We start from the raw sequence: 23,751 nt of genomic DNA on the forward strand, positions 1-23,751 counted from the left end.
TATGTTGGTGGTAGTTTCCCCGCTACAAGCAACCTAGCCGCCACATTCTGCACCAGTTGCACCCTCTGGACCAACTCAAAGAGTAATATTAAAAGAATTACAAATATAAAAACAATTTCAAATCCAGTATGGATACTGGCTGAAATAATCATCTCCACTCAGAAGGGTTGTTGAAAGAGACCCTCACTAAAGATAAGAGCAGGGCAACATGACCAATTTCCAATTTTCTGAGTTAAGAGATAAAAACTCCCTGTTATTAATGCATAAGAGGTCTCGAATAGCTATTTGTCGTAGTGTTTATGATCAAACAGCAGCTAGGTATTGTACTTCTGCCCAGTGTTCACTCAATCCTCAGAGCTTCAAAGGATGAAGATGCACTTCTGGAATAAAACTGAAATGTTTATTTAATTACACTCTCTCTAGATTTCGGGCTTGGTGGTTTCACAAGTTAGGCACAAAACACCAGTGTTCATCAAGTCACCCACACCTTTATTTGCCCCATATGCTTTCCATGGTTTATTGCTGAATTGGAACAAGTGGCAAGGTCAGTGCTTTTTTTCTGGGGGGACACGGGTACGCATACCCTTAAACATTTTGTGAATCTAAGTTTGGCCTCATTGAGAGGCAGTATTTCAATATGAGTAGGAAAATGAGAGTAACCCTAAACATTTTTTTAGAAGAAAAAAAAGCACTGCGCAAGGTAGGCTTTTCCCATCTGCTCAGCCCCTTCTAGGATTTAATATTCCCTGAAGGAATCAAAACTGGGTTCCCCTGTTAACTGAACTCAGATAGTTCAAACCCCAACTGCCCACACTGACAGTCACTGTCTATCCTCACATATAGTCCCTCTCTCATACACATGGAGAGTCCCTACCTGATGGTTAAACTGTCACCTCACTTAAATCCCCCCCCCTCTGTTTGGATTGAGTGCTGGCCCTACCAGCTTACACTGGTCTCTGGGTCACCTGGAGGCAGACCCAGGGCCTGTCCATCACAGAGGCAAGTCTTCAACAGATTCCAACAAGACGGTAGAGATGGCGTCCATCTGATATGTAATGGGATTAAGTTCCAAAGGGTAGGAGGTGCCACCACACTAGAAGCCCAATTCTGACATCACACAAAATGAGCCTTTGCTGAGGTGATATCAGTAGGATGCCCTCTCCTGCAAGTACAATAGTTGGTAAGGTATTCAAGGGAGGTGATAATGTTTTAGGTAACCTGGTCCCAGGTTGTAGAGGGCTTTGTATACCACTACCTCTAGCACCTTGAATGTTGCCCAGTGGCTAATTGGCAGCCAAGGGGTTGAACATGTGGCCTTCTGAATGAGAAGAATGTACTTACTGCTGAGTTATGACCCTTCCCTATAGCAAGCTTCAAGGCTGATAAAATATTTGAACAAAGCCAAATTAAGAGATAAATATACCTGTTGCTGTTGTTGTTTAGTCGTGTCCGACTCTTCGTGACCCCCATGGACCATAGCACGCCAGGCACATCTGTCTTCCACTGCCTCCGGCAGCTTGGTCAAACTCATGTTGGTAGCTTCGAGAACACTGTCCAATCATCTCGTCCTCTGTCATCCCCTTCTCCTTGTGCCCTCAATATTTCCCAACATCAGGGTCTTTTCCAGGGAGGCTTCTCTTCTCATGAGGTGGCCAAAGTATTGGAGCCTCAGCTTCACGATCTGTCCTTCCAGTGAGCATTCAGGGCTGATTTCCTTAAGAATGGAGAGGTTTGATCTTCTTGCAGTCAATGGGACTCTCAAGAGTCTCCTCCAGCACCAGAATTCAAAAGCATCAATTCTTCGGCGATCAGCCTTCTTTATGGTCCATATTTATTTGATAAATTTCTATGCCTAAGAAGAGTCCTGCTGGATCAGACCAAAGATCTGTCTAGATACTCAGTCACATCACTGATCCACTTAGCTTAGTTTTGTATTCACTTCTAGGGCAACAACTTGAAGAGTTCCAAAACAAGGCCCAAACAAGGCCATCCTCCTCCCCTTGCATGGAGGATCTCTACACACATACCTCAGTGTACATATATATATAAACCTCCGTCACACACTGATGGAATGGCACCAGTGTGGAGGGCCACTGGGTGCATCAGCAGCATGGGTGGGGTTTATTCCACTTTTCCAGCTGATGCACATGGACCACAAGGGGCTCATAATGCAGTTTCTTGAAATAATTTTAAACAACTCTTGTATTGTTAATAGAACACACCCCCTAGGTTGGGAACAAACTGATATTGGGCATAACATGCTAGGAGGACACTTTCAGTTAACATTCCAAAGGATCTTTGCTGAATGGGATTCACTTGTGAGTAAACTTTACAGAAGCATCTTTGCCATAAGAGAGAGCATTGCATGGGAAACATGTTTTAATTTTGCTTTCTGTTGATTGAGAAAATGTGATGCCTTAACAGTATGAAGGCTCTAGTACAGTCTTTGCCCTCCTGGTGTCCTGAACCCCTAGCGCACCTGGCAGCAAGTCTCCACTGGTACATACAGTCCCAAAAAGTAGTCCCGTAGAGCTCCTAGAACATCCAAACCAAGGTCCATCAATGTGGGAAGCTGAGCAGACCTCCTCACCTCCTACTTCATTTTTATACCATGAATGTTGACTGCAGCATCTGGGTTTGACAAAGCATGTGACCCTACCTTTCCTGAGCTTACTCCAGCTGAGGACTCACACACCTCCTTCCAGAGCTAACAAGCCCCTACCTGGCCAGCTACCCCCCGCTGCTTCCTATGCCTCCAAGCCTGCTGTGATCATGGACACAGGGGCCCCTCTGACTCTGGGGACGAGTCCTGCTCCTCTGGTTCCTCTGGATCCCCTAGCCATCCTCTACTGCCCTTGAGTACTTTCTATGCCCCCAACCTCTCCTTCTCCACCCCCAGCTTGCCCCGGTGTGTACCAGTCACAGCTACACATCTTGCTGGGTTGTCCTCTCTCCTCATTGTCCTGCCAGTTCATGACACCTGGTGTTCTTCAGATGTTTTGGGCTGCAACTCCCATCAGCCTGTCACTGTACATATGTGAAATGTTTTGACTCCTCTAAACCCCTATCATATATTTTTTATTTGGATCATTTTTACCCTGCTTTTCAGCCAAAAAGGCTTCCAGAGAGGCTTACATACTACCAAAACAGGCAATCCCTAGCCTACAGGTTTATAATCTAGAAAAGAAAAACATGGCACACAAGGGAAAAGGGGGGCTTATTTGTGGTTACGTTCTGGTGTCAGGTGAAGACTTTTTTAAAATTCCCCCAGGATTGTTTTTTTTTTAAAAAAATAATCTGTGGCTTTGGTTTTGTGCATGTGTGATTTTTCAGACACCTGGTTTTATGCTTTCTGCTGGAATTTTGTAGGCAGAAATTTGTTTGATTTTGTTATTTTTATTGTATGTGAACATTTTATGTTGTGAGCTTATACAAATATGGTTCTACAAATGTAGTTAAGTAAATAAATAATCTAAAGTGAGGGCAGCTGCAAAAACAACTGTCAAAGGTAGCAGCTGGAAGAAGGCAGACAAAAAGCCCCTCTGTGTCCTCTACCCCTTGGATCCCACCTGGGCTTGCTGCATTTCTTGGCAGTTGCCCCAGAAAGAGTCCAAATGAAGGGAGGGAGAGGAGGAAGGGAGAATTTGTGGCCAGGGAGAGGGGTGCTTTAAACAAAGAGATGTGCTACTACAAATTTATGTTTTGTGATTGGGATCTATAGAGATGTAAAATAACAGAAGGCTACACTCTGGATAAAAGGAATTTTCTCAGGATACAAGCAACAGCATCATAGGCACAACCCCTAGTTTGCAGACTAGGTGGTACTCAGCATTTCCCCAGTCTACAATCTACACCCCCTACAGCTCCAAATCTACTCCCAGCTTGGAGGGAGAATGCTAGTACGTATATGTGTGTGTACTGCATTAAGCATTCTTTCTGAAATATAGGTATGTATATGGTAGCCTCATGCTAGAATAATTGGACCCACCAACTTGTGTGAAGCCGACTCTCAGAGAGTCACTGATTGAAAGCAGATGGCATGAATTCACTGGCTGCTTTATCAGCCAAGCGTATTTCCTCTGGAAATTCCCTGTGGAGCAAGGGAGTGGAGGAATAGATAGATGAGAAAGAAAGAGAAAAAAGAGGAATATCCATCCTACTCTATAAATAGCACAAGCTATATAGGAGCACAAGAGTGGCCTTACTAAGATAGGCATAGGCTAAATTTTAACACACACTAAAGACTAAAGATGCAAGGAAGACTAGATGTTCATGGCTTAAATGTATTTATTTCTTTTCAACAAATTGTGTACTGCCTTTCTCCTACAAATAAGAACAATTTGCCATTATGTACAATTATTATTATTATTATTATTATTATTTGTTGCTCAGTACTAAAAATTATCTCAAAACAAATTAGTCATTAGTTAGTTGTACAACTAATAAGAGGAGCAAGAACTCCCTAGGGTGGCAGTTAAAATATTTTTAAAATGATGGTGGTGGTGACTCACAACCAGTAATTAAAATTACCCACCAAAGACCTGAGTGAATAAGATAGGGTTTATGTGGTATGTAAGATAACGACCAATGTGCCAGGCAAGTCTCCCTGGGGATGGCAAGCACTCCTTGGAGGAAGGACAGGAGGAAAATGAGATGAACAGTTTAGGCCTAGTTGCCTCCCCTTTCACTGCTGTCTCTCTTGTGTAGTTTTCAGGCCAAGGATCTATTCTTTGTAAACTCTCATGTGCACAGATGGCAATATAAAGCTAATGATTATAGCTGGACAAGAGGGGTTTAGGTCAAATTATCTGGAAACTTGAGTTTCTTAGCTACTATGGCAGCCTTCCCAAAACTGGTGCCCTCCAGGTGCTTTGAACTACAATTCCCAACAGCTCCCATAGCACCAGCACAATACAGCTGTGCTGGCTGGGGCTGATTGAAGCTCAAAGCATATGAAGGGCACCAGCTCTTTTTGTTTATATAGCATATCACAGTAGTGTCCTTCATTAACAAAAGCCCTCCAGTTTTATTTGTATATAAATGGTGGGGAGAACAAATAGGAGCCTTGAGGTGCTGGTGCATTTGGTCCTAGATTATTATTTTTATATGAGCTTGCACTTGTTTCCCTTTAAGATACTCAGGAAAGCGTTTCATCAGCTTCCCACCTAATTTGTGTGCTTGATAGAATGGAAAGGTCACCCCATTACACTGCCTTCGCCACCCTGGTGCCGTCCAGATGTTTTGAACCACAGCGCCCACCAGCCCCAGTCAGCACAGTCACAACCCTATGCGCATTTACCCGTAAGTCCCATTGAACACAGTGGGATTTACTTCTGAGATGACACGCACAAAATTGTTCTGCTAAGTTTCTCGGATAGAAAAGTTCCCCTACAACCTTGGTCCACCGTATAGTCTATTAACGTGTGTTGGGCTCTTCTGAAGTTAGTGGTAAAGATTGAAGTTATCCTGTTGATATCAATGATGCAGCTTTGCTGCCCCTCTCCTCAGCTGGGCAGTGCTGCAGGAGGATGCTACTGAAACAGCATTCCTGGGCCCGGCGGGGCTGGGTGCAGTGGGCTTCCTCCGCGCCCCTGGCACCAAAAATGGTGGGTGCCCGCCCCTCCATAGGGAATGTTGTGTGGGTTGGAACACCCAGGGCCCCCCGCACCCAGCGCCTATGATACCACTAGAGCTGTGGTTCCCAATTAGCTAAGTACTGCGGTCCCCCTGTTTTTCAAAAGCCTACTTTAGGGAGTACTTTTGGACTTCCTATTTTTCGTTATTATTTTTTTGATATCTCTGTGTTAGTTTTTGTTGTATAAATGGTGCCACGGACCCCCTGTGTGGGTTACGTGGACCCTCTTGGGTCCACGGACCAACAGTTGGTAACCACTGCACTAGTCTTTCCATGCCCACTGCCCAGGCTTGCGCCTCAGGAGAGTCACTTTGGTGCTGCCTACGCAGCGGTTTGACTTCACCCCTGGAGGAATGCTCCATGGTCTCTCGGGACAGACGGATGCCAACAAACATGTTGAGATCGGGTGAGGAGGGATGAGAGTTTTAAAATGCAAATGATACATACATGCATGCATACATATGTATCTATTAGATTATATTTTAAATGCGTTATTGTGAAATACCGGTAAGTGTAAGAGCTGCGGCTGAGTGCAGAACGCTAACTTCAACGGGGCTACGGAATTTCCTTCGTAAGATCCAGGGAGGGGAAAGGGGAGGACCTTTCTCCCGGCTCCGCCTCGATGCTGCAGAGAGAAGGGAGGAAAACGCTGAACGTGCTTCGCGCGAATATTTTTGGCCCTCGGCAGTTGCCGTATCCACAGAGGCCGACCAAACCAAGGAGAAGCATACAGATTAAAAAGAGAGTGAGAGAAGACGCTCCCCACTCCAGCCCTCACTTCCGGGTTCCTTTTGACAACCGCCCGTGTGAGGAGCATAATGCGAAAACAACGGCATCGCCAAAAGGCTTTCCTACTTCGCTGTGTAACCCTAGGGAAGCCACTCTACCCAGAGCTCTCTATCGTGGAAGCCGGAAGTGTTTCTATGGTAACACTGAAGTTGTGACAGCCCGATTGAGAGAAAGTGGGGGATCCCCCGGAAGTAGTGGCGGTTGCTGCGTCAAAAGGGCGGGGCTTCTGCTGGGTGTCAAAGGTCAGTAAATATTGGTGACGTCAGACGGCCAAGATGGCGGAAGGGTGAGCGTAACTGGTATCGCTGGGAGTGGTGCCTTTGCGACTGGGGTGGGGGAGACCTGGGGGCGAATGAGGAGGAGGGGCGGGAGGTTGTGCCAGAGCTCCGCCTCGGGACCCCTGGACTGATTAGGCAGGAAAGAGTACCGCTGGTAATGCATAGAGTGCGTTCCTTTGGCCCTGAGTTAGTGTTGTTGGCCCCGCCCCCTCCCTCTTGAGTCTGGGCACTCTTGTTTTGTAGAGGCAGCCCTGGCGGTGGTCGCGAAGCCTGAAGATGAGGTGTGGGTTTTTCAGGGGAACAGGTTGCGGAGGAGAAAGGTAGGATTGTACTGTATAGTATGGGGGGGTGGCCAGTTTAGGAATGCTTGGGGGTAGGGCAGCGTTGGCTATATTGGGAAGAGATCTAGGAATTTGGGGTTAATAGTGCGGTGAGGCCTCAGAATTGTCAAAGTGTGCATATCTGGGGACAACTGGAAAAGAGGGTCCTGAAAAACATCTGCTTTGTTACAGCACCTCAAATGATGTGTTTGGATGTGTGGGACTTGGGTTCAGACTCTCTGGCAGCCTTGGGTAAGCCACTGTGTTGCAGTCTGGCCCGTTTTGTAGGTCTGTTGTTAATATATGAGATTATTCATCACTGACTCGCTTTACCTTTCTTGCCATGTGCATCTGTTGAGCTGCCTTGTAAGGTTGTGCCTTAGTGTCACAGATGGTGGGGGCATGCAGATTGAAGTGCAGTTGATTGCTATGCAGGGGGTTTAATGGTTTGAGGAAGGCTTTGAATCAAAGGTTGCTTGGCCAAGCCCTGCTCTTAGACCACTTGTATAGTCATTTATATACAGAACTCTAAAGTAGCACTAGAATATGTTTGTGGTTATAGTGTGTTCCATGATGATGTATTAATTGTGGCAAACTAAAAAGGCTGTGTGGGAGGAGGGAACCAGTAAATCCACATTCTTTCACTACTCCCCAAACTAAATTATATGATTTAAACAGGTGGCATAGAAGCCTCTAATTCACTTGTATGTCTTTGAGACTGTGTGCTGTAAAAGCCTGAGTGATTATTTTGTTCATACCCTTTTTCATAGATTTCTAGTAAATACTGTAGGAGGCTTGAGTTTGTATTACATTTTTTGCATCGTTCACATCATGTTGTAGGAGTTCAATAATATTCCCTTAAACTTCAATAAGTATTTAAATACCTGCTAAGTTGTTAAAGTGCTTTCTATCTTGGTTGTAATTGGTTATTTTGGGAGGTAATGTTGAGAAAGGGCAAAAGAGAGAGAAGGAAGGAGGTAATGTGTAACAATTCAGGAGAAAAATGGGAGCCTTGGTCTGCAGTAGTGCTTGAAAGTGTCGCACAAGTTTTGAAATCTTTGGAACGTGTGCCTAAGAATTTAAATTATTATTCTACTTGTGGGAGGAGGAGGCCAAGCCAAGGACACAAGTGTAGTACCGTATTGATTTTAAGGTGTTTCTACATTGGCTCTTGAAAGGGAAGGTCCTGAACTGGGGTTGGAAAAAGATTCTGTTAACATTTCATAGAAACAAAAGCTGCCGTTGTCGGATTTGCTGCAGTAGCTGACTGTTCTGCATTCTTTGTCTTGAGTTTATTATGTAAAATTCCCAATTTCAGCTTCATATGTTTGTCCTGTAATAGGGAAGATGGAGGCTGGTGGAGGAGCTGGCTACAGCAAAGCCTTCAGACAGTCAAAGATAAGGTAGGTGGGTCTGTTTTTTGTCCACTGGTAAACTAGAGAGAGAGGTAAGGTAAAGGTACCCCTGCCCGTATGGGCCAGTCTTGCCAGACTCTAGGGTTCTGCGCTCATCTCACTCTATAGGCCGGGAGCCAGCGCTGTCCGCAGACACTTCCGGGTCACGTGGCCAGCGTAACAAGCTGCATCTGGCGAGCCAGCGCAGCACACGGAACGCCGTTTACCTTCCCGCTGGTAAGCGGTCCCTATTTATCTACTTGCACCCGGAGGTGCTTTCGAACTGCTAGGTTGGCAGGCGCTGGGACCGAACAACGGGAGCGCATCCCGCCGCGGGGATTCGAACTGCCGACCATGCGATCGGCAAGTCCTAGGCGCTGAGGTTTTACCCACAGCGCCACCCGCGCTGAGAGAGAGAGAGGATGTCAAAAAGACACAGCTCAAACTCTGATATTTGGCCATGCTGCCTGAGGCTGGTGGGAGTCCATCATGGTCTGGGGGCATCAAGTTGGCTATTTCTGAATTAATGACTGATGACTCCCTTTGTAAGAAAAACCTCTTTGCTTATTATACTACTTAGTATTAGGTGCCTGTCAGAGCTGCTTCCAGATCCTAGCTCACAGAGGATCACGCTAGCCAGCGATCATTAAATAAAAGTCTTTATTGAGTTACAGTTTCCATTCTCAAGCTGCTGCGTGCAACTCTACGTCTCATGGTTAGATCGGCGAAGCTCCATCTGAGTCTCCGCCCCTTGTACACCAACTTAATATCCTAGCCTTGCTCCACCTTTTCCGCCTGACTGTTCTTCTCTGGGTCCCTCTGCCCCCCGGGGTCTCTTCCTTCCGGGATTCCTCTGACGCTGACGCTGACCCCCCTGACTCTTCTCCCTCCTTTCGGCGGGCTTTAGGACCTGGCTCCCTTTCCGGGCTGCCTACTGCGCCACCTTCCTGTGCATTTGAACTTGGCACGCGCGCCCAACCTTCCACCTTCCGTCTGACCGTTTCTTCGCTCCCCGATGGAGGTGTGGCCACTCCTGACTCGTGCCCTCCCCCCTGTTGTGAGCTGCCAGCGCTTGATCCCTGGCGCCCTTCCTCTTCCCTGCTCTCTGGCGGTGACGCTGGTCCTGATTTCCAACTGCTCCCCTCTGAGTCCCCTCTGGCTCTATCTTCCTGGGGTGTCCCCCTAGGCTCCCCCCTTGCCCTGGCCACTGGTGCTCCTTTCTGTGAATCTTCTGATTCACTGGAAAGACTCGGAGATCTCGGGTCGTCGTCATCACTCATCTTTTCTTCTGCCTCCTCTCCCTCGCTCTCTGTTTCCTCCCTTGCCCTTGCCTCTGCTCCTGAACCCCTGACAGTGCCAATGAAAGGCCATGATCTTTGTGCCCCAGCTTATGAGCCTTTCTCAGGCACCTGCTTGCTAGCTGTTGGAAATGAAATACTGAACTAGTCCTGCCTTCCCCAACCTGGTATTATCCAACTGTTTTGGACTACAGCTCAGTCCCACACAGCATGGCTGTAGGGTCTTGAGGATGATGGGAGTTGTAGTTAAAAGCAGCTGGAGGACCCCAGGTTGGGGAAGGCTGAACTAGATGGACCCACCTTGGCCTGAGCTGCCAGGGTAATACTTTGGTTCATTGGAGTAGCATTCACATCTCACAGTCACGCTTCATGTATCTGTTATTGGATTTAAAAATGCTTGTTTTGGGATCAGTTGTGAACATGCTGCTGAAGCCACGTGAGGTGATTGGAACAAAAGCTGTCAGGTGCTTATTGTTTTGGATGTATGAATTCTGTTTTCTCCTCCTGATGGCCACACTCTTAGATTGATAAACACTTGGTGTTCTTTGATTGTTAACCCCCAACCCAGGCTAACTACCACACTCATTAGAAATTCAGCCACAGTGTACCCAACAATAAGTATATTCTCCTCTCACTCTGTTGCAGTCCACAGAGGCCTTGGAGTTCATGAAACGTGACCTGACCGAGTTCACGCAAGTGGTCCAGCATGACACAGCCTGCACCATTGCTGCCACTGCCAGTGTGGTCAAGGAGAAGCTGGCTGTGAGTGGGCATCGAAAACAAAAATGGAGGGAGAGGCAGGGGCAGGAATGCATGTCATTGGGAAGGTCTGGCAGGTTTTCATTTGTGTTTGCCATTTCCCTCTCTACAACTTTTTTCATTATTCTCTTTGTTGATTTGGTGTATCAAGCCCATAGCAATCCTAGGCTTTGTGGGATACTGCCCACTCTGGTTCTTCTGCCTTAGATTAATTTTCATTGTGAATTTCTTTGTTTTTGTGAAGACGGAAAGTTCCTCGGGTGCGACAGAGAAAGTGAGAAAAGGGCTCTCCAACTTCCTGGGTGTTATCTCCGACACATTTGCACCTTCACCAGATATGACCATTGACTGTGACGTCATAACCTTGATGGCGACCCCTTCTGGAACAACAGAGTTATACGACAGTGCCAAGGTGCCTCCAGCCTCTACCCCCAAAAGGTGGCTTCTGTCCCTGCCATTAATGTCTTGTGCTCATATGCTTCTCCCTGTCTGTCCCCTTCCAGGCTCGGCTGTACAGCCTTCAGTCTGACCCAGCCACCTATTGCAATGAACCTGATGGTAAGTTGGGGGCTGATTTGGACTGAAAAACCCCACAGTCAGGGAAGTGTTTGGGTGAACTATCTACCTGGAGGGTGACTGAAGTCCACAACATGCTGTTTGCTTTCATAAAGCAAAACCTGATGGGATGGCCCAAATTTTGAAATGCAGGCCTTGCTAAAAGAAAAAGTAACTTCTAGGTTTGGGGGCTGCAGTAGAAAAGTCCGAAGGAGGTAGGGTGACAGGTTGGGGATAGGTGCATGATGCAGTGGAAGCGTTATGCTTCATCATGGGAGGCTATTCTCAGAATTCCTGCTCAGCCACAGGTGGCCTCTGGCAAGTTAGACTTTTTGCAAATAATGAGAGAGGGTTTCAAGGCACCTGCTTCTCATGAAAGCCAAGTTGCACCTTCCCCTCCCCTCTCCTGCTGCTTTCCCCCACTCTCTGCCACTCCCACTATCCTCACAGTCTTCTGTACCAGACTGGCAAGGGTGAAGCTACTCTGCCACCTTCTTAGCCTGGAGAGGCAACCAGGATAGTTTTGCACTCCACTTTCCAGCCATTAGTGGCTGCACACACATGCTGGTCTTTTAAGGTCAGAAGAGTCAGTTCTGGCAGGCTGAGACCCTGCCTGCAATATAGGTGTGTGGGCAGAAACCATGGAAACTTGAGCCTAAGAACAGTGTAATGCAGGGGTGTAGAAGCTTTTTAGGCTAGCTAGCCCATATCCTTATCACCCCAGCCCTGGAGGGCCATCTTGAACCCCCTAGATGGACAAGATTGGCCCACAGTCCAGAGGTTTTACATCCATGGCATAGCCTGACCTCTGCCATCTGCAGAGTGCCTTAAGAAAGGGCAGGAATTGTAAACAAATGTGTGGGAAGTCTCCTGGTGGATGCCTGCCTGCCAAACCTGCTTTGGGGATGCCAGCTTGGAGTGTTAAACCTACATACAGGTGGTGGGTGGGGAGGCATTTTGTGAAATTAGTTGAATCTATGTATTGTTGTTGTTTCATTTGTTCCTTGTCTTAGCCAAAAAATCTCAAGATGATTAATAATAAAGGATACAATACAAATTCCAAAATTATATAGGAGATTCAAAGCACTGAAAGTGATCATACTTAATAATTTAAGATATAGAGGATTTAAATAATCTTGGAAGAATATAGATACGTTATTTCTACCATATGTTTATGTTTTATACCTATGCTATCTTTTTTCTATTAGTTTATGTATGACTGTAACCTAGTATGTGTTGAAGATGAGATATAGCAGAAAAGCATGCATGTGTGTGTGTGTGTGTGTGTGTGTAATATATATGTGTGTGTGTGTGTGTGTGTATATATACATATATATGTATATGTATATGAATATGTGTATAAAAGTAAAATGGCCAGAGCAGCAAGAAAAGGAGAGGGGGGAAATAATCATTATATATTTGGGGAAAGAGGCAAGTCTTTAACTGGTGCCAATATGATGTTGATGTAGGTGTCAGGCAAGTTTCTTTGGGAAGAGAATTCTGCTGAAGAGGCCCCTTCGTGCCTACTGTTTGTTTGTTTTTCTTGTATCATTTACACACACACACAGCCGAATACTATCTTGGTGATGCAATGTCATTGTACTGGAGTAATTTCCCTGTGGGGGGTATTAATTTTATTTACAAAAGAATGACAAAGCAAAGGAATGATAATGGTTAGGAAAATCACCCCTCTTCTTTCTATAACACTATAATTTGGGAAGACCCAATTTGATTTGGTGGTAGGTTCAGGAAAGGTAAAAGGAATCAGCAGTTTTACACAAGACATAATTAACTTTTGAGATTTACTGTCGCTAAACATGGGGTACCTATATTGTAAAGGGCTTTAAAGAAAAGGATTGAACAAATTCATGGTTGCATGATCTCTCAACAGCATTGAGGCCAAATGACCATAGTTAAAGGAACTTTTCGTGTGCAGAGGCGCTGCTTATATAATGGGGATGGGGCCAAAGGGGGGCTGCCCCTTTTACTTTTTGTCATGGCACCCTTAGGTACTGTCTTCAGAAAGCATATTCCATTAAAGCCAGGAAGGTGTGGATGTGTCAATGTCCAGACCTTGAGAATTTCAATATGTCTAATCTTCCAACCCCCACCCTCCATTTGAGCTCTCTGTAATATATCTCTGTCTATAAGCCTCTCTCAAATAGCAGACTTACTGAAATCAAGGCTTCTCATCCACGGCTATAGTTCCACAGTTAAGTAGGCTGTGCTTTATCTCTTAAAGTCCATGTCACTTCGTTTACACTGCCAAAGTAGCTTTATCTCACAAGCAGCAGTGTGGCAGGAATCCCGTTGTCATAATCACACACAGCACAGCATACATTACAGGAAAAACAAGTTAACGTAATTTTCACCACTGCCTCCTTGAGCGACTGCAGTCTGTCATGGTGTAGTGCTGGTTTTGGTTTGTTATCCAACAAACTTTGGCCATTTAAGAACATAAGAGCCTGCTGGATCAGGCCAGTTGCCCATCTGATGTGGCATCTTGTTCTCACAGTGACAAAACAGATGGCTGTAGGAAGCATACAAGGATGACAGACTTGAGTGCAACAGCACTCTCCCCTCCAGTGTTTTCCAGTAACTGGTATTCAGAAGTATACTGTCTCCAGCAGTGGAGTAGAACATGGCCCTCTTGGTTAGTAGCTGTTGTGGGCTTTATCCATGAATTTGTGATCCTCTTTTAAAGCCATCCAAGAGCCATCACTGCCTCTTGGGGGAGCGAATTTTATATATGCTTTTTGGAAAAGTACTTTTGTTTCTCCTGAATCTTCTAACATTCAGCTTCATCAAAGGTCCCTGAGTTCTAGTGTTATGAGAGAGGGTCAAAAACCTTTCTCTGTCCACTTTCTGCGCACCATCATAATTTTGTTATTTATTAGGTTTGTGTACGGCCCTTCCTCTGAAGGTCACAGGGCAGTTCATAACACGATACAAAGTGAAAACGCAAAATACATAATACAGCCAACAAACACATTAAAAAAGTTATAGAATGATAATCAGCCAAATGCCTAGTTGAAGAGAAATGTTTTTACCTGGCACCTAAAGATAATGTAATGAAGGTGCCAGGCAAACCTCCTTAGAGAGGGCATTCCAGAAACAGGGAGCCATGACAGTAAGGCCCATGCTCATGTTGCTACCTTCCAGATTTCTTTAACAATACTTTCCACCAGTCTTCCTGGGAAAGATGTTAAGCTAACCAGACTGCAATTTTCCAGGATCCCCCTTGGTTCCCATTTCAAAAATTGGTGTTACGTTGGTCACTTTCTAGTCCTCGGGTATGGAAGCTGATTGTACCACTTCCACTGTGATATGGTGGTGTTTCTTCTATCCTCTGCAGGACCCTCTCAGCTCTTTGAAGCCTGGCTATTGCACTTCAACCTAGAGGAGAAGAAAGGGGAGATCTCGGAGCTGCTGGTGAATAGCCCTTCCATCCGCTCTCTCTACTCCAAGATGGTAAGGTGGTGCAGTGTGGTTTAGTCCCTTGATCTTCTGGGTCTTGTTTTCAAACAGTTGCTCTAGAAGTTAGTTGCTCACATTTATCTGTGGGGTGGTGCTGTTCTCTATTCTGAAGGAAGAGGCAGGGCTCCAGAACATGTCCATTGCAGTTCCTGTGTAATGCTTTTGAATGCAGAAAATTTGGTTCCTAACAGAAGATTCTAGGGAGCAGCAGTGTCTTAAAATCCTAGGGGTTTCTTCTCTTACCTCTTACAGACGTAATCTCTCCACCCATAATTCCCTACACACATTCAGCCATGCAGTCTGTCTTATTAGAGTCCCCCCAGTGTGGAGGAGTCTCTGTATATGCATGCGGGGCCTGTCTCACACTTGGTGTTGATGGGGCTATGGAGTGCAACCCCACAACTGCCTTGCTCTCCTGGGTGAACCTATGAGGGGGTTTTGTGTACTCCCCTAATGTGATTCTGGTTTAAGACAACTGTATCCACTGCATCCCTGTTCATCCTTCTGTTTCCTTCTATTGACATCAGGTGCCAGTGGCTGTGTCCCATTCTGAATTCTGGCAACGCTACTTCTACAAAGTCCATCAGCTGGAGCAGGTGAGTTTGTAGAGGTTATCTCTGGGAGCGACTGAGACAGAGTCAGTTTTTCTCCATTGCAGGATGCAGTAAGGGGCAACACAAGGGTGTTTGAAGGAGGGTGCAACAGTGTCTTTACAGGACAGTCTTCTAAGTCACATTTCCAGAGAGAGGCTCTAAGTTCAGGGAAAGATGCTTATAGGCCTTTCTCATGAGAGCCAGTGTGGTGTAGTGGTTAAGAGCGGTAGTCTCGTAATCTGGGGAACCGGGTTCGCGTCCCTGCTCCTCCACATGCAGCTGCTGGGTGACCTTGGGCCAGTCACACTTCTTTGAAGTCTCACAGCCCCACTCACCTCACAGAGTGTTTGTTGTGGGGGAGGAAGGGAAAGGAGAATGTTAGCCACTTTGAGACTCCTGAAGGGGAGTGAAAGGCGGGATATCAAATCCAAACTCCTCCTCCTCCTCCTCCTCCTCCTCCTCCTCCTCCTCCTCCTCCTCTTCTTCTTCTTCTTCTTCTTCTTCTTCTTCTTCATGTGCACCTGTGGGCACACAGAGTGGCTCATACCTCATCCCTTAATGCAGCTTGCTTGCCAAGCCCTTCCTGTCTTTTTTCCTGAAGCAGACAGTGTGTCACTTAGCATTCAGTTGCACTGTGGAACAGCAGAAATGTCCTAGACTTGTAGTATTCTTTGAGATTCTGGCCTACTCAGTTTGGGGGGTGGGAAGTGGTAAGAGAGTGCCGCTGCTTCAGACTACAGGAATCATGCTCTTATGAAGAGACTGGAGCAGTTGGAAGAATCAAGCATGCAAGTGGTAAGGCGGCATATGTGGTCACATTTCAAATGACTTGGTAGTCTAGATGCAAAGTGCAGCTTGAACTAAGGAGAAGTGGAAGGAGTGGCTGTTTTGTATGGTGAGGGATTGTTTGTTAGCAGGAAACTCTTTGCTTGTGCCAAGACATTTTAAAGTCAAGCCTTTGTTAGCCCAAGTCTTGTCAGCCTGCCAGAATCATGAGCAATGAACATCAACTGGTAAACCTGCAGATGAGGGTTTACACTCAGGCCTATGGGGTTCCTGTTGATCTGTTCTGATGCTCAGGTGAGGACTTTCCATAGTACCTTCCAGGGGACTGAGGGCTTGCCTTGAGGCCTGGCCCCAGAAGCTTCTGTCCTACTCTTGGGCATGTCCCTTTGGTTTAGCTCTATAAGTATTTCCTCTCTTCCCCTTCCTTGCCACCTTCCTTCCCATGTGCAGCTGTCAGAAATCTTTTCTCACCCAGGAGTATGAGCTCTTGAACTCTGCCTGCAGGGGTAGTCTTGTGCCCTCTCCCTGGTCAGCAGGTGAGCAACTTCTGACAGCCATCTGAATTCCTTTCTGTCCCAGGAGGAGGTCCGGAGAGAGGTTTTGAAGCAGCGGGCAGAACAAAGTGTTCATTCAGAGGAGCCAGGCTGGGAAGAGGAAGAAGGTTAGTGAACAGAAATTGCTTCCCAGCTGGGCAAGATGCCTGGAGGGGTCTTCTGGCCCTTTTGTTTATAGTTTCCTGCACTTTATGCACAATTTATTTATTGAAAAGATGCCTACTGCATCTTTCCACTAATACCTTTTGGGGAAACTTCCATGCCAAATTAAAACCATGCAAGGATAAAATACAAAATAAAACTCAGATCAACCTCGGAAGAGCATCTGCCTTGAGAACAAATACAATGACTAAACCACTCATGCTTTTTATCTCCAGAAATTGGGACAATAGAGAAGAATTCACTTGGTGCCTAAAAGAATAGTAAAGGGGAAGGGCCTTCCATCATTTTGGTGCAATGGTAGAAAAGGTCTTGTCTTTGGTAGCCACCTGTGTAACCCCTGAAGGTGGAGTTAATTGAAGCAAGGCCTCAGCTGATGAATTCAGGACATGAGCAGATCTATTTGACAGGTGACAGTTCTTCAGGTAACCAGTTCCCAGGTCATTCAGGCCTCCACATAGTTGAGAACCAGCATTTTGAAATCTTCTTGGAGACAGATTTGGAGTTGGTGTGTTTTCTTTAGGCCGAAAGTTGCAATACTGGCTGCCTCCTTAGCAGGTGGGCTTGTTTTGGCTATTTAAACATGGTGAGGGCCACTGTTTGCTCCTTTCCTGATGGAGTCTGCAAACATGCTCTAGCCCCCTAAAGTTTTGCTCTACGTTGCAGTGCAAGAGTGGGTTTTTCTAGGCAAGTTGCCCATCCTCCTCTAACTGTTTCTGTTTGGGGATTCCCAGGTTAGTCTGCCTTGATGGTTAACGTAGCCTTATTGGTGTACAGAGTAACATAAGCCACACACATATATATAAAGATGGGGCCCTCACCTGAAATTTCACTAATGAATGCAGATGAAGTTTTTGCTTGTCTTATTGCACAAAAAAAATCTTAGGAGCTGTTTTGCTTAGCAGTGTTACAATTTTTGGACATTTGTAAAGCTTGGGAGAAAGGGAGAAAAATTCCAGGCATCCTGGCAGGGGGAAATTAAATGGCTTATTGCCTGGTAGTGCCCTCATTGCTAAGAAATAACATGCCAGGAAGTACAAAAGAGAAGGGCAGGGGAGAGAAACCTTCTCTTTGTAGGGAAACTCTGGCATTATTAGTATTCAGAAGGCTGTAAGGAAAACTCCCTTACCAAGTCAGAGGGAAACGCAAGAATTTCCCCCTGCTTGTTTCCCGCTGCTTATTTTCCCCTGCTTTTGAATGTCATCAGTGACACATTCACTCACCCATTTTGCCTCACTCTCTCCCCTCTTCTACCACAGAGGAATTCCTTGGGTCATCCTCCTCCCAGTCTAACGTCTGCTCGCAATCTCCCCAAGAGGTGAAGCCAGCTTCCCCCACCTCTGCAGCAGTGCTCACTCCGACCCTAGAGGCATCGGTGGAAAGCTGGGCTATGCTGAGCACTGCCCCGGCAGAGGTGACTCCATCTGAAAGCAGCGAAAGCATCTCTTTGGTGACTCAGGTTGCAAACCCTGCTGCTGCTGCTGCACCTGCTGCTGCTGCTGCTGCTGCACCTGCTGTGCCCTTACAGACTGGAGCCCAGCTCTCTGGGGCAGGGGACATCTCTCAGAGGCTGCAGGAAGCTACTGCAGAGGAGCAGACCTCACTCGCAAAGCCAGCGGAGCCTGCACATCCTTCCCCAGCTGCTCCAGAGGCAAAGCCTTCCCCAAAGCAACCCAAGGAGCAAGTGGAGGCCAAGCCAGTGAGCAGGACAGAGACTCTGCGAGAGGACGGGCCAATGGATCTGCGACTCTTTGAACTCAACTCTGACAGCGGGAAATCCACGCCCTCCAACAATGGGAAAAAAAGGTGGGTAGCCTGGACAGTGCTCAGTGAGCCAAACCTCAGCCCTCTGTAAATGTTCATTAGCATGTGGAAAGTTACCCATTTGCAAGCCCCTCTTGACCCTTGACAGCTCTGGAACAACACCCATTTCCATGTTGGTGTGGTCTGGCTACAAAGGTGTGGATGCCGCACAGCCTTGAGTGCATTTGTTGTTGTTTAGTGATTTACTTCCTGCTGTGGCATTTGTGGTACATCAAAAGCCTTGAGCAGGGAACGCCTCTGTTGTTCTTTTCATTTCAGGCTCTAGCACAGATATTAGTGAGGATTGGGAAAAGGACTTTGACCTGGACATGACTGAAGAAGAGGTGCAGTTGGCCCTCTCCAAGGTGGACATCTCTGGGGAGGTGAGTCCTTGCAGGCAGCCAGGTCCAGAAGACTGTCCCTGGGGTTCTTGGGATGGTTGCAGAACATATTACAAAGGCTTTTTGAAAAAAGGCTGCTGTTTGGTCACTGGCTTACTCCCAGGAAAGGGTTGTAGGGTTGCAGCCTAAGAAGGCTTTCAGAAGAGACAATGAGGACCTTATTTTTCTTTATTTTGTTGCTCACACCTTTGTGATACTGTGACACTAACATGTACATGACTTGTGTTGGACACAGGCGTGTCCTTGTGCTCCAGAAAAAATGCCATGCTTGCTCTTTTGTAGAAGGGGAGCAGCCAGGCACTGAGGAGGAGGAAGAGGAGGACTATCTTAATGCTTTAGTTCTCTCTCTGGCAAGACTGCTGACTGGGATCCAATCATTTGTATCTTCAAGGCCACATCTATTTTAGCTGATTTTGGGGGAACCACTTGAAGCATCTGTTGGGTTGAGCTATTTCAATTACATTTGTGTGATTTCCTCATTGCCAACAGCTGAAAGTCTGTAAAATTTTGATAATAAACCTGATTTGGATTGGGGGCTGAATAATTTTGATTGCAACTGTATATATGGATTCTAGTCTCAGGTTTTAATAGTGTTTCAGCAGCACATAGACCGGATTGCCTGGTTGGTTCTTTGCAAGGCAAAGGATCAATCAACTTAAAATGCTTTAATTTGCTGGCATCTCTTGGTCTAATCCCGTGCACAATCATTGTGTGACCTTGGTCAGTGCTTGCTCTTTGTCCCTTTGTAACATCCTACCTTAAAACACCTTTCTTCTTGTGCTCCCTCCCTCTCCTACTGCAGATGGAAGATGAAGAATGGGAAGACTGGGAATAACATGGGGTCGTCACTTCCGTGGTGCATCTTGGTATCTTCCCCCACCCCCTTCCCCCCTCCGCACCATCCAATGTGAATTAAACCACAGAGCAACCGGTTCCTTTTTCCTGTGTAAATGTGTTCCGGGCTGGCTGCATCTCATCTCTGCTGAAATCCTGTTGGGGACCTTGGACCATAACCCACACTTGGATCCTGGTGGTGGCTGGTATCATGTGGGGCTGCCGAAGAGCCTCGGCAGAGGGAGTGGGGCACAGGGATAGGTGCATCTTTCCAGTAGGTCCTCTGGACTATTGCTTCTCTCAGAGCTGTCTCAGTGTGGATTTATTTTCCTTTGGGGAGGGCACGGTTTGAGGTGGGTGTCAGTTGATGGTGGTTTGGGGTGGGTGTGGGGTGAGTCTGACTGGGCTCTAGAAGATAATTAGGATTATTATGCCTGTTCTTCACTAGGCTGACCACTTCCTAGCTGTGCCTCCTTCTGTGTGAGTGTTTTCATGAAACCCAATAAGCTTTTAGAGAAGGAGGAGACAACCCCTCTAGCATGGTGTCTGATTGCTCATACCCATTTCCCTTAGCATCTTGCACTGCCTGATAGGAAGCCAGGACACTGAAAAGCTGGGAGAGTCCTCTCATCCCTACCTATCCCTCCTGAACTGCTCCTTCTCTGCTTTTCTGGGACTTGAAGCACTTTTTAAAAAATAAAAATGAAATCTTAAGCTGAATCCTTGCTTAGCAGCACGTGACACTAGCGGGAGCATCTGCTGCACAAGCTCCCCTGAATTGAACGCAAGTGGAAGGAGATGTTCCTGCTGGGTTGTGCTGCTGAGACCTTCTTTGAAAAGGGCTGGGTGTGAGTTTCTGTGGAGCTGCTGAATGGCGCAAGTGCAGCTCCTCTGCTGGTGGCCTTGCTATTAGGCATCCCTGAGAAGCACTGACAGTCAGTGTTGAAGGACCAGCATTTGCCAAAGCCTCATGCCCCTCTTTCCCGCCCCCACTTGGGCTGATGCATTTGTCAATCTCTGTCTATGGCAGCCTTCACCAACCTAGTGAAGGCTAGTATGTAGCTAGCCTCTGGAAAAACCCCATCCCCGGGGAGAGGTCTCTCATGCTCCCCAACCTTGCCAAGAGCTACAACTGCCTACAAGGCTGTGTTCCTTCCTTGCCCGCATCCCTCTGACCTTCTCTAGGCATATCTGTTTCCTTTTGGTGCGATCCCCCCCCCTTCTCCTGATATGCTCCTTGCCACGACATAGTTGAGTCGAAAGCGTATGTAACTACTTGAGCATCTCTGACCTCAGAACTGATTAGCTCTGTTCATGCATTTCTAAAATGGGTCCAAAATGGGCTTTCTCTCCATTAGGAAGCTCTCGTGCACAAACTCCGTTGAAGCAAATGGGAGTTGTGCAGAGGTTCAGCATCTCTCTGATTCATACAGCTGTGACAGGAAATGTGCTTATGTTCTTCCCCAATGATGCAATATACCTGGGGGGGGGGGGGTTCTGACTTAGGCTGGTTTCATACCAGAGCCCCTGTGGTTGAGCCTTCAGAAGCATCTGATATTTGTCAGAGCCATCCAAAGGCGACTCCCTTCCAGCCTTCTCACAGTGCTGCTGCTCATACATTCATCTTCTCAATAGTGCCTGGCTTCTTAAGAGTACCAGACAGGAATAAGAAAGTTCCTGCTACTTATTTCTCTTTCCTGCTCCTATTGGAAGCCACACACTGCCAAAAGGAAAGTAAGCAAGTGAGCACGCAGCAGTGCTGTGCAAGAGCTGGAAGGAGGCTCTCCATGGGTCGCTTAGTAGCTGTCAGAATTTATAGCTGCTACAGTCACCTTTCCTAGAGGCTTCTGATGGTGTGGAGACATGTTTGCAGGCTCCTGTATGAGCCAGCCCATGTAAAGGAACCCCCATTTGGGGGAAACTAGCAACAGAGTCAGCCCTAAAAGCAGATTAAGGAGAGTGAAGCACCCAAGTTTCTTGGTTGCTTTGTTCACAGTATTTCTTGTTGTGTTTGTCCTCGGTTCACATGAGCTGTTGCTTCTGAAATGGGGATCAGTGGTGGAGCACATACATACATGCTGCATCCCTGTCTCGGTCCCTGCCATCTCCCTTTAGAAAGATCATGTAGCAGCAGGAGGTGGGTTTGGCCTTCTGCCCGAGTTGCTGGTATAAGGCCACTTCTATTCCTGTGATCTAAAACAGGATAGTTTTTTGGGGGGCAGGGTAGCGTGTGCCCCACTGCCCTTCTCCAGCGTAGTGCAAAAATGAATGTTCCCTGCGTTTGCAGGTACGAGCTCCACCACAGTCTTGAGGGGGCTGCTTTTGGATGTGTCTTAATCAACCATATGAGGGCCTGGCTAAGCCACGGGACAAGAAGATAGTTTAGAAAATGAGCTATGTTCTATATCCCCTTGAAGACTGGATCTCATTGAGTTTAGCAGAGCATAGGGGTGCCAAGAATCAGTGGTGTGACATCTGCCTAGAAGAGCCCAAATCCAAGTGTCTGAGAAGGATGGTGGTTGTCAAGGGACATCTGTGGCTCCTGGGTCAGCTTGCTTTTTTAGATGTGTCTGTGTGATGATGGGGCAAAGCATGGTGGTAGAGAGCCAGATTCTGTTTCAAGGAGGTAGCCTGCCAAGGGGACGAGGCTCATTCCCAGTTGGGGTTGGGGAAAAGTACTGAGGCTCTGATTTCATCATAATTCTCCATAGTTCATTTTCTTCTCTCTTGGTTGTGCAATATTCTCTCATTTTTAAATTATACTGCAACTCCCTGGACTGTTTTCTAGCTGGGGTGAAGAAGTGACTCTAACAGCTGTTTAGTTTTGTAATGATGACTTTCTCCTGAACCTTTTACAGACTTGCCGTTAACAGCAATTAAAAGAGTTCTACAGAAATGGCCTGGTGATATTGGTTTCTTGACTCCTCCCCCCCCCCCCCCCGCCAACCCTGTTGTGCAAGTAGGTGTAGCAGCCATAGTTTGGGAAGTGTGTTTTCAAATTCAGTTCAGATTCAAAGTCTTAGGAAGAACTTTCTGACGCTGATAACTGTTTGACAGTGGAATCAACAACTTCGGAAGGTGGTGGTTTTTCAACCGAGGTTGGCTGCCCACCTGCCAGAGATTCGTTAGCTTTGATTCCTGCATGGTAGGGGGTTGGACTAGATGACCCTTGGGGTCTCTTCCAGCTCTGCCATTCTATGATTCTCTTCCTTTCAGAGTTGCCAAATAACACACTGCTGTCTTAGAGGGGATGAGCAACAAGACAGGCTGCATTGCCAGAATAGGGGTTACAACTAGCCGCTATCCTCTTGGAAGATATGGTAGGATGGGAGGGTGAAGGAGCTGTACCCTCTAGTCTGAAGGGCAAGGTGTTTAGGGGTGGCTGAAGAGGAGAGAGAATGTGGGAGTGGCAGTGGGATCCCCCCCCCCAGCTCTAGGTCCACCATGACAAAAATAAAAGCAGCTGCTTCCTTCAGCTTCTGTTTGGAAAGTTCCTTCTTTGTGGCCTTCATGAGAAGGAAGAAAGCACTCTTGAGAGCAAGTAATCCACAGCCCCTGCTTGGCCTCTGGCTGCAAGGGCTCTAGGGTGTCTTTCCTACCCTATTAGTTGCCTCAGTTTGCTCTTTGCCCACTCGTAGCCAAAGAGATTGCAGAAGCTTGTTAGATATATCTATCCGCTATGGAAGGATGGGCTGCCACTCAGCAGACCCTGTGCTCTACATGCTTGAGGCCTCCAGTTAAAATGCTCTTGAGGTACCAGCCTGGGAAAAACCTCCCTATCAGAGCAGACCAGTCTCTGCCAACCTGCTGCCCTGCATTTGTTTAGTCTAAAATATATTCACAGCACCAGGTTGGTGTAGGCTGGAGCTTTTTACCTCTTCTTTTAGGTTGGAGCTGAAAATGCTGAGCTAGATGGATTGATGGATCAGTACAAGACAGCTTCTTAGGGTTTTATATTTGACATGGGGGGATATTTTTTGCAAAGTAGCAAGTACTCCTGTGGGATGCCCACTGAAAACAGTGCCTTTAAGAGGCAACTGGGGAGGAGCCAATCACCCTCCTTAAGAGTGATCACACATGCCCTTGGTCTGTATTGGAATGCTTCTTAGAGGCAGC

General features: G+C 46.8%; 1 protein-coding gene across 7 annotated transcripts; it reads left to right on the forward strand.

Annotated features, from left to right (window-relative positions):
- Window positions 1–844: 844 nt before the first annotated feature.
- Window positions 845–22,531, forward strand: BSDC1 (BSD domain containing 1). 7 transcript variants are annotated; one of them, XM_081019683.1, is made up of 12 exons: window positions 6,685–6,710; window positions 7,215–7,274; window positions 8,365–8,425; window positions 10,360–10,476; window positions 10,718–10,885; window positions 10,977–11,031; window positions 14,384–14,499; window positions 15,033–15,101; window positions 16,464–16,545; window positions 17,857–18,400; window positions 18,678–18,783; window positions 19,604–22,531. In XM_081019683.1, exons 1-12 carry the CDS (start codon window positions 6,700–6,702, stop codon window positions 19,634–19,636), a joined length of 1,422 nt encoding a protein of 473 aa, XP_080875809.1. In that variant the 5' UTR covers window positions 6,685–6,699; the 3' UTR covers window positions 19,637–22,531. The 7 variants fall into 7 exon arrangements, with proteins under 7 accessions (XP_080875807.1, XP_080875813.1, XP_080875812.1 ...); XM_081019682.1 differs by lacking the exon at window positions 6,685–6,710 and adding an exon at window positions 6,921–7,022; XM_081019681.1 differs by lacking the exons at window positions 6,685–6,710; window positions 7,215–7,274 and adding an exon at window positions 845–999.
- Window positions 22,532–23,751: the final 1,220 nt, after the last annotated feature.

This window comes from Podarcis pityusensis (assembly GCF_964106645.2).
Source record: "Podarcis pityusensis genome assembly, chromosome: 8".
Taxonomy (NCBI): domain Eukaryota; kingdom Metazoa; phylum Chordata; class Lepidosauria; order Squamata; family Lacertidae; genus Podarcis; species Podarcis pityusensis.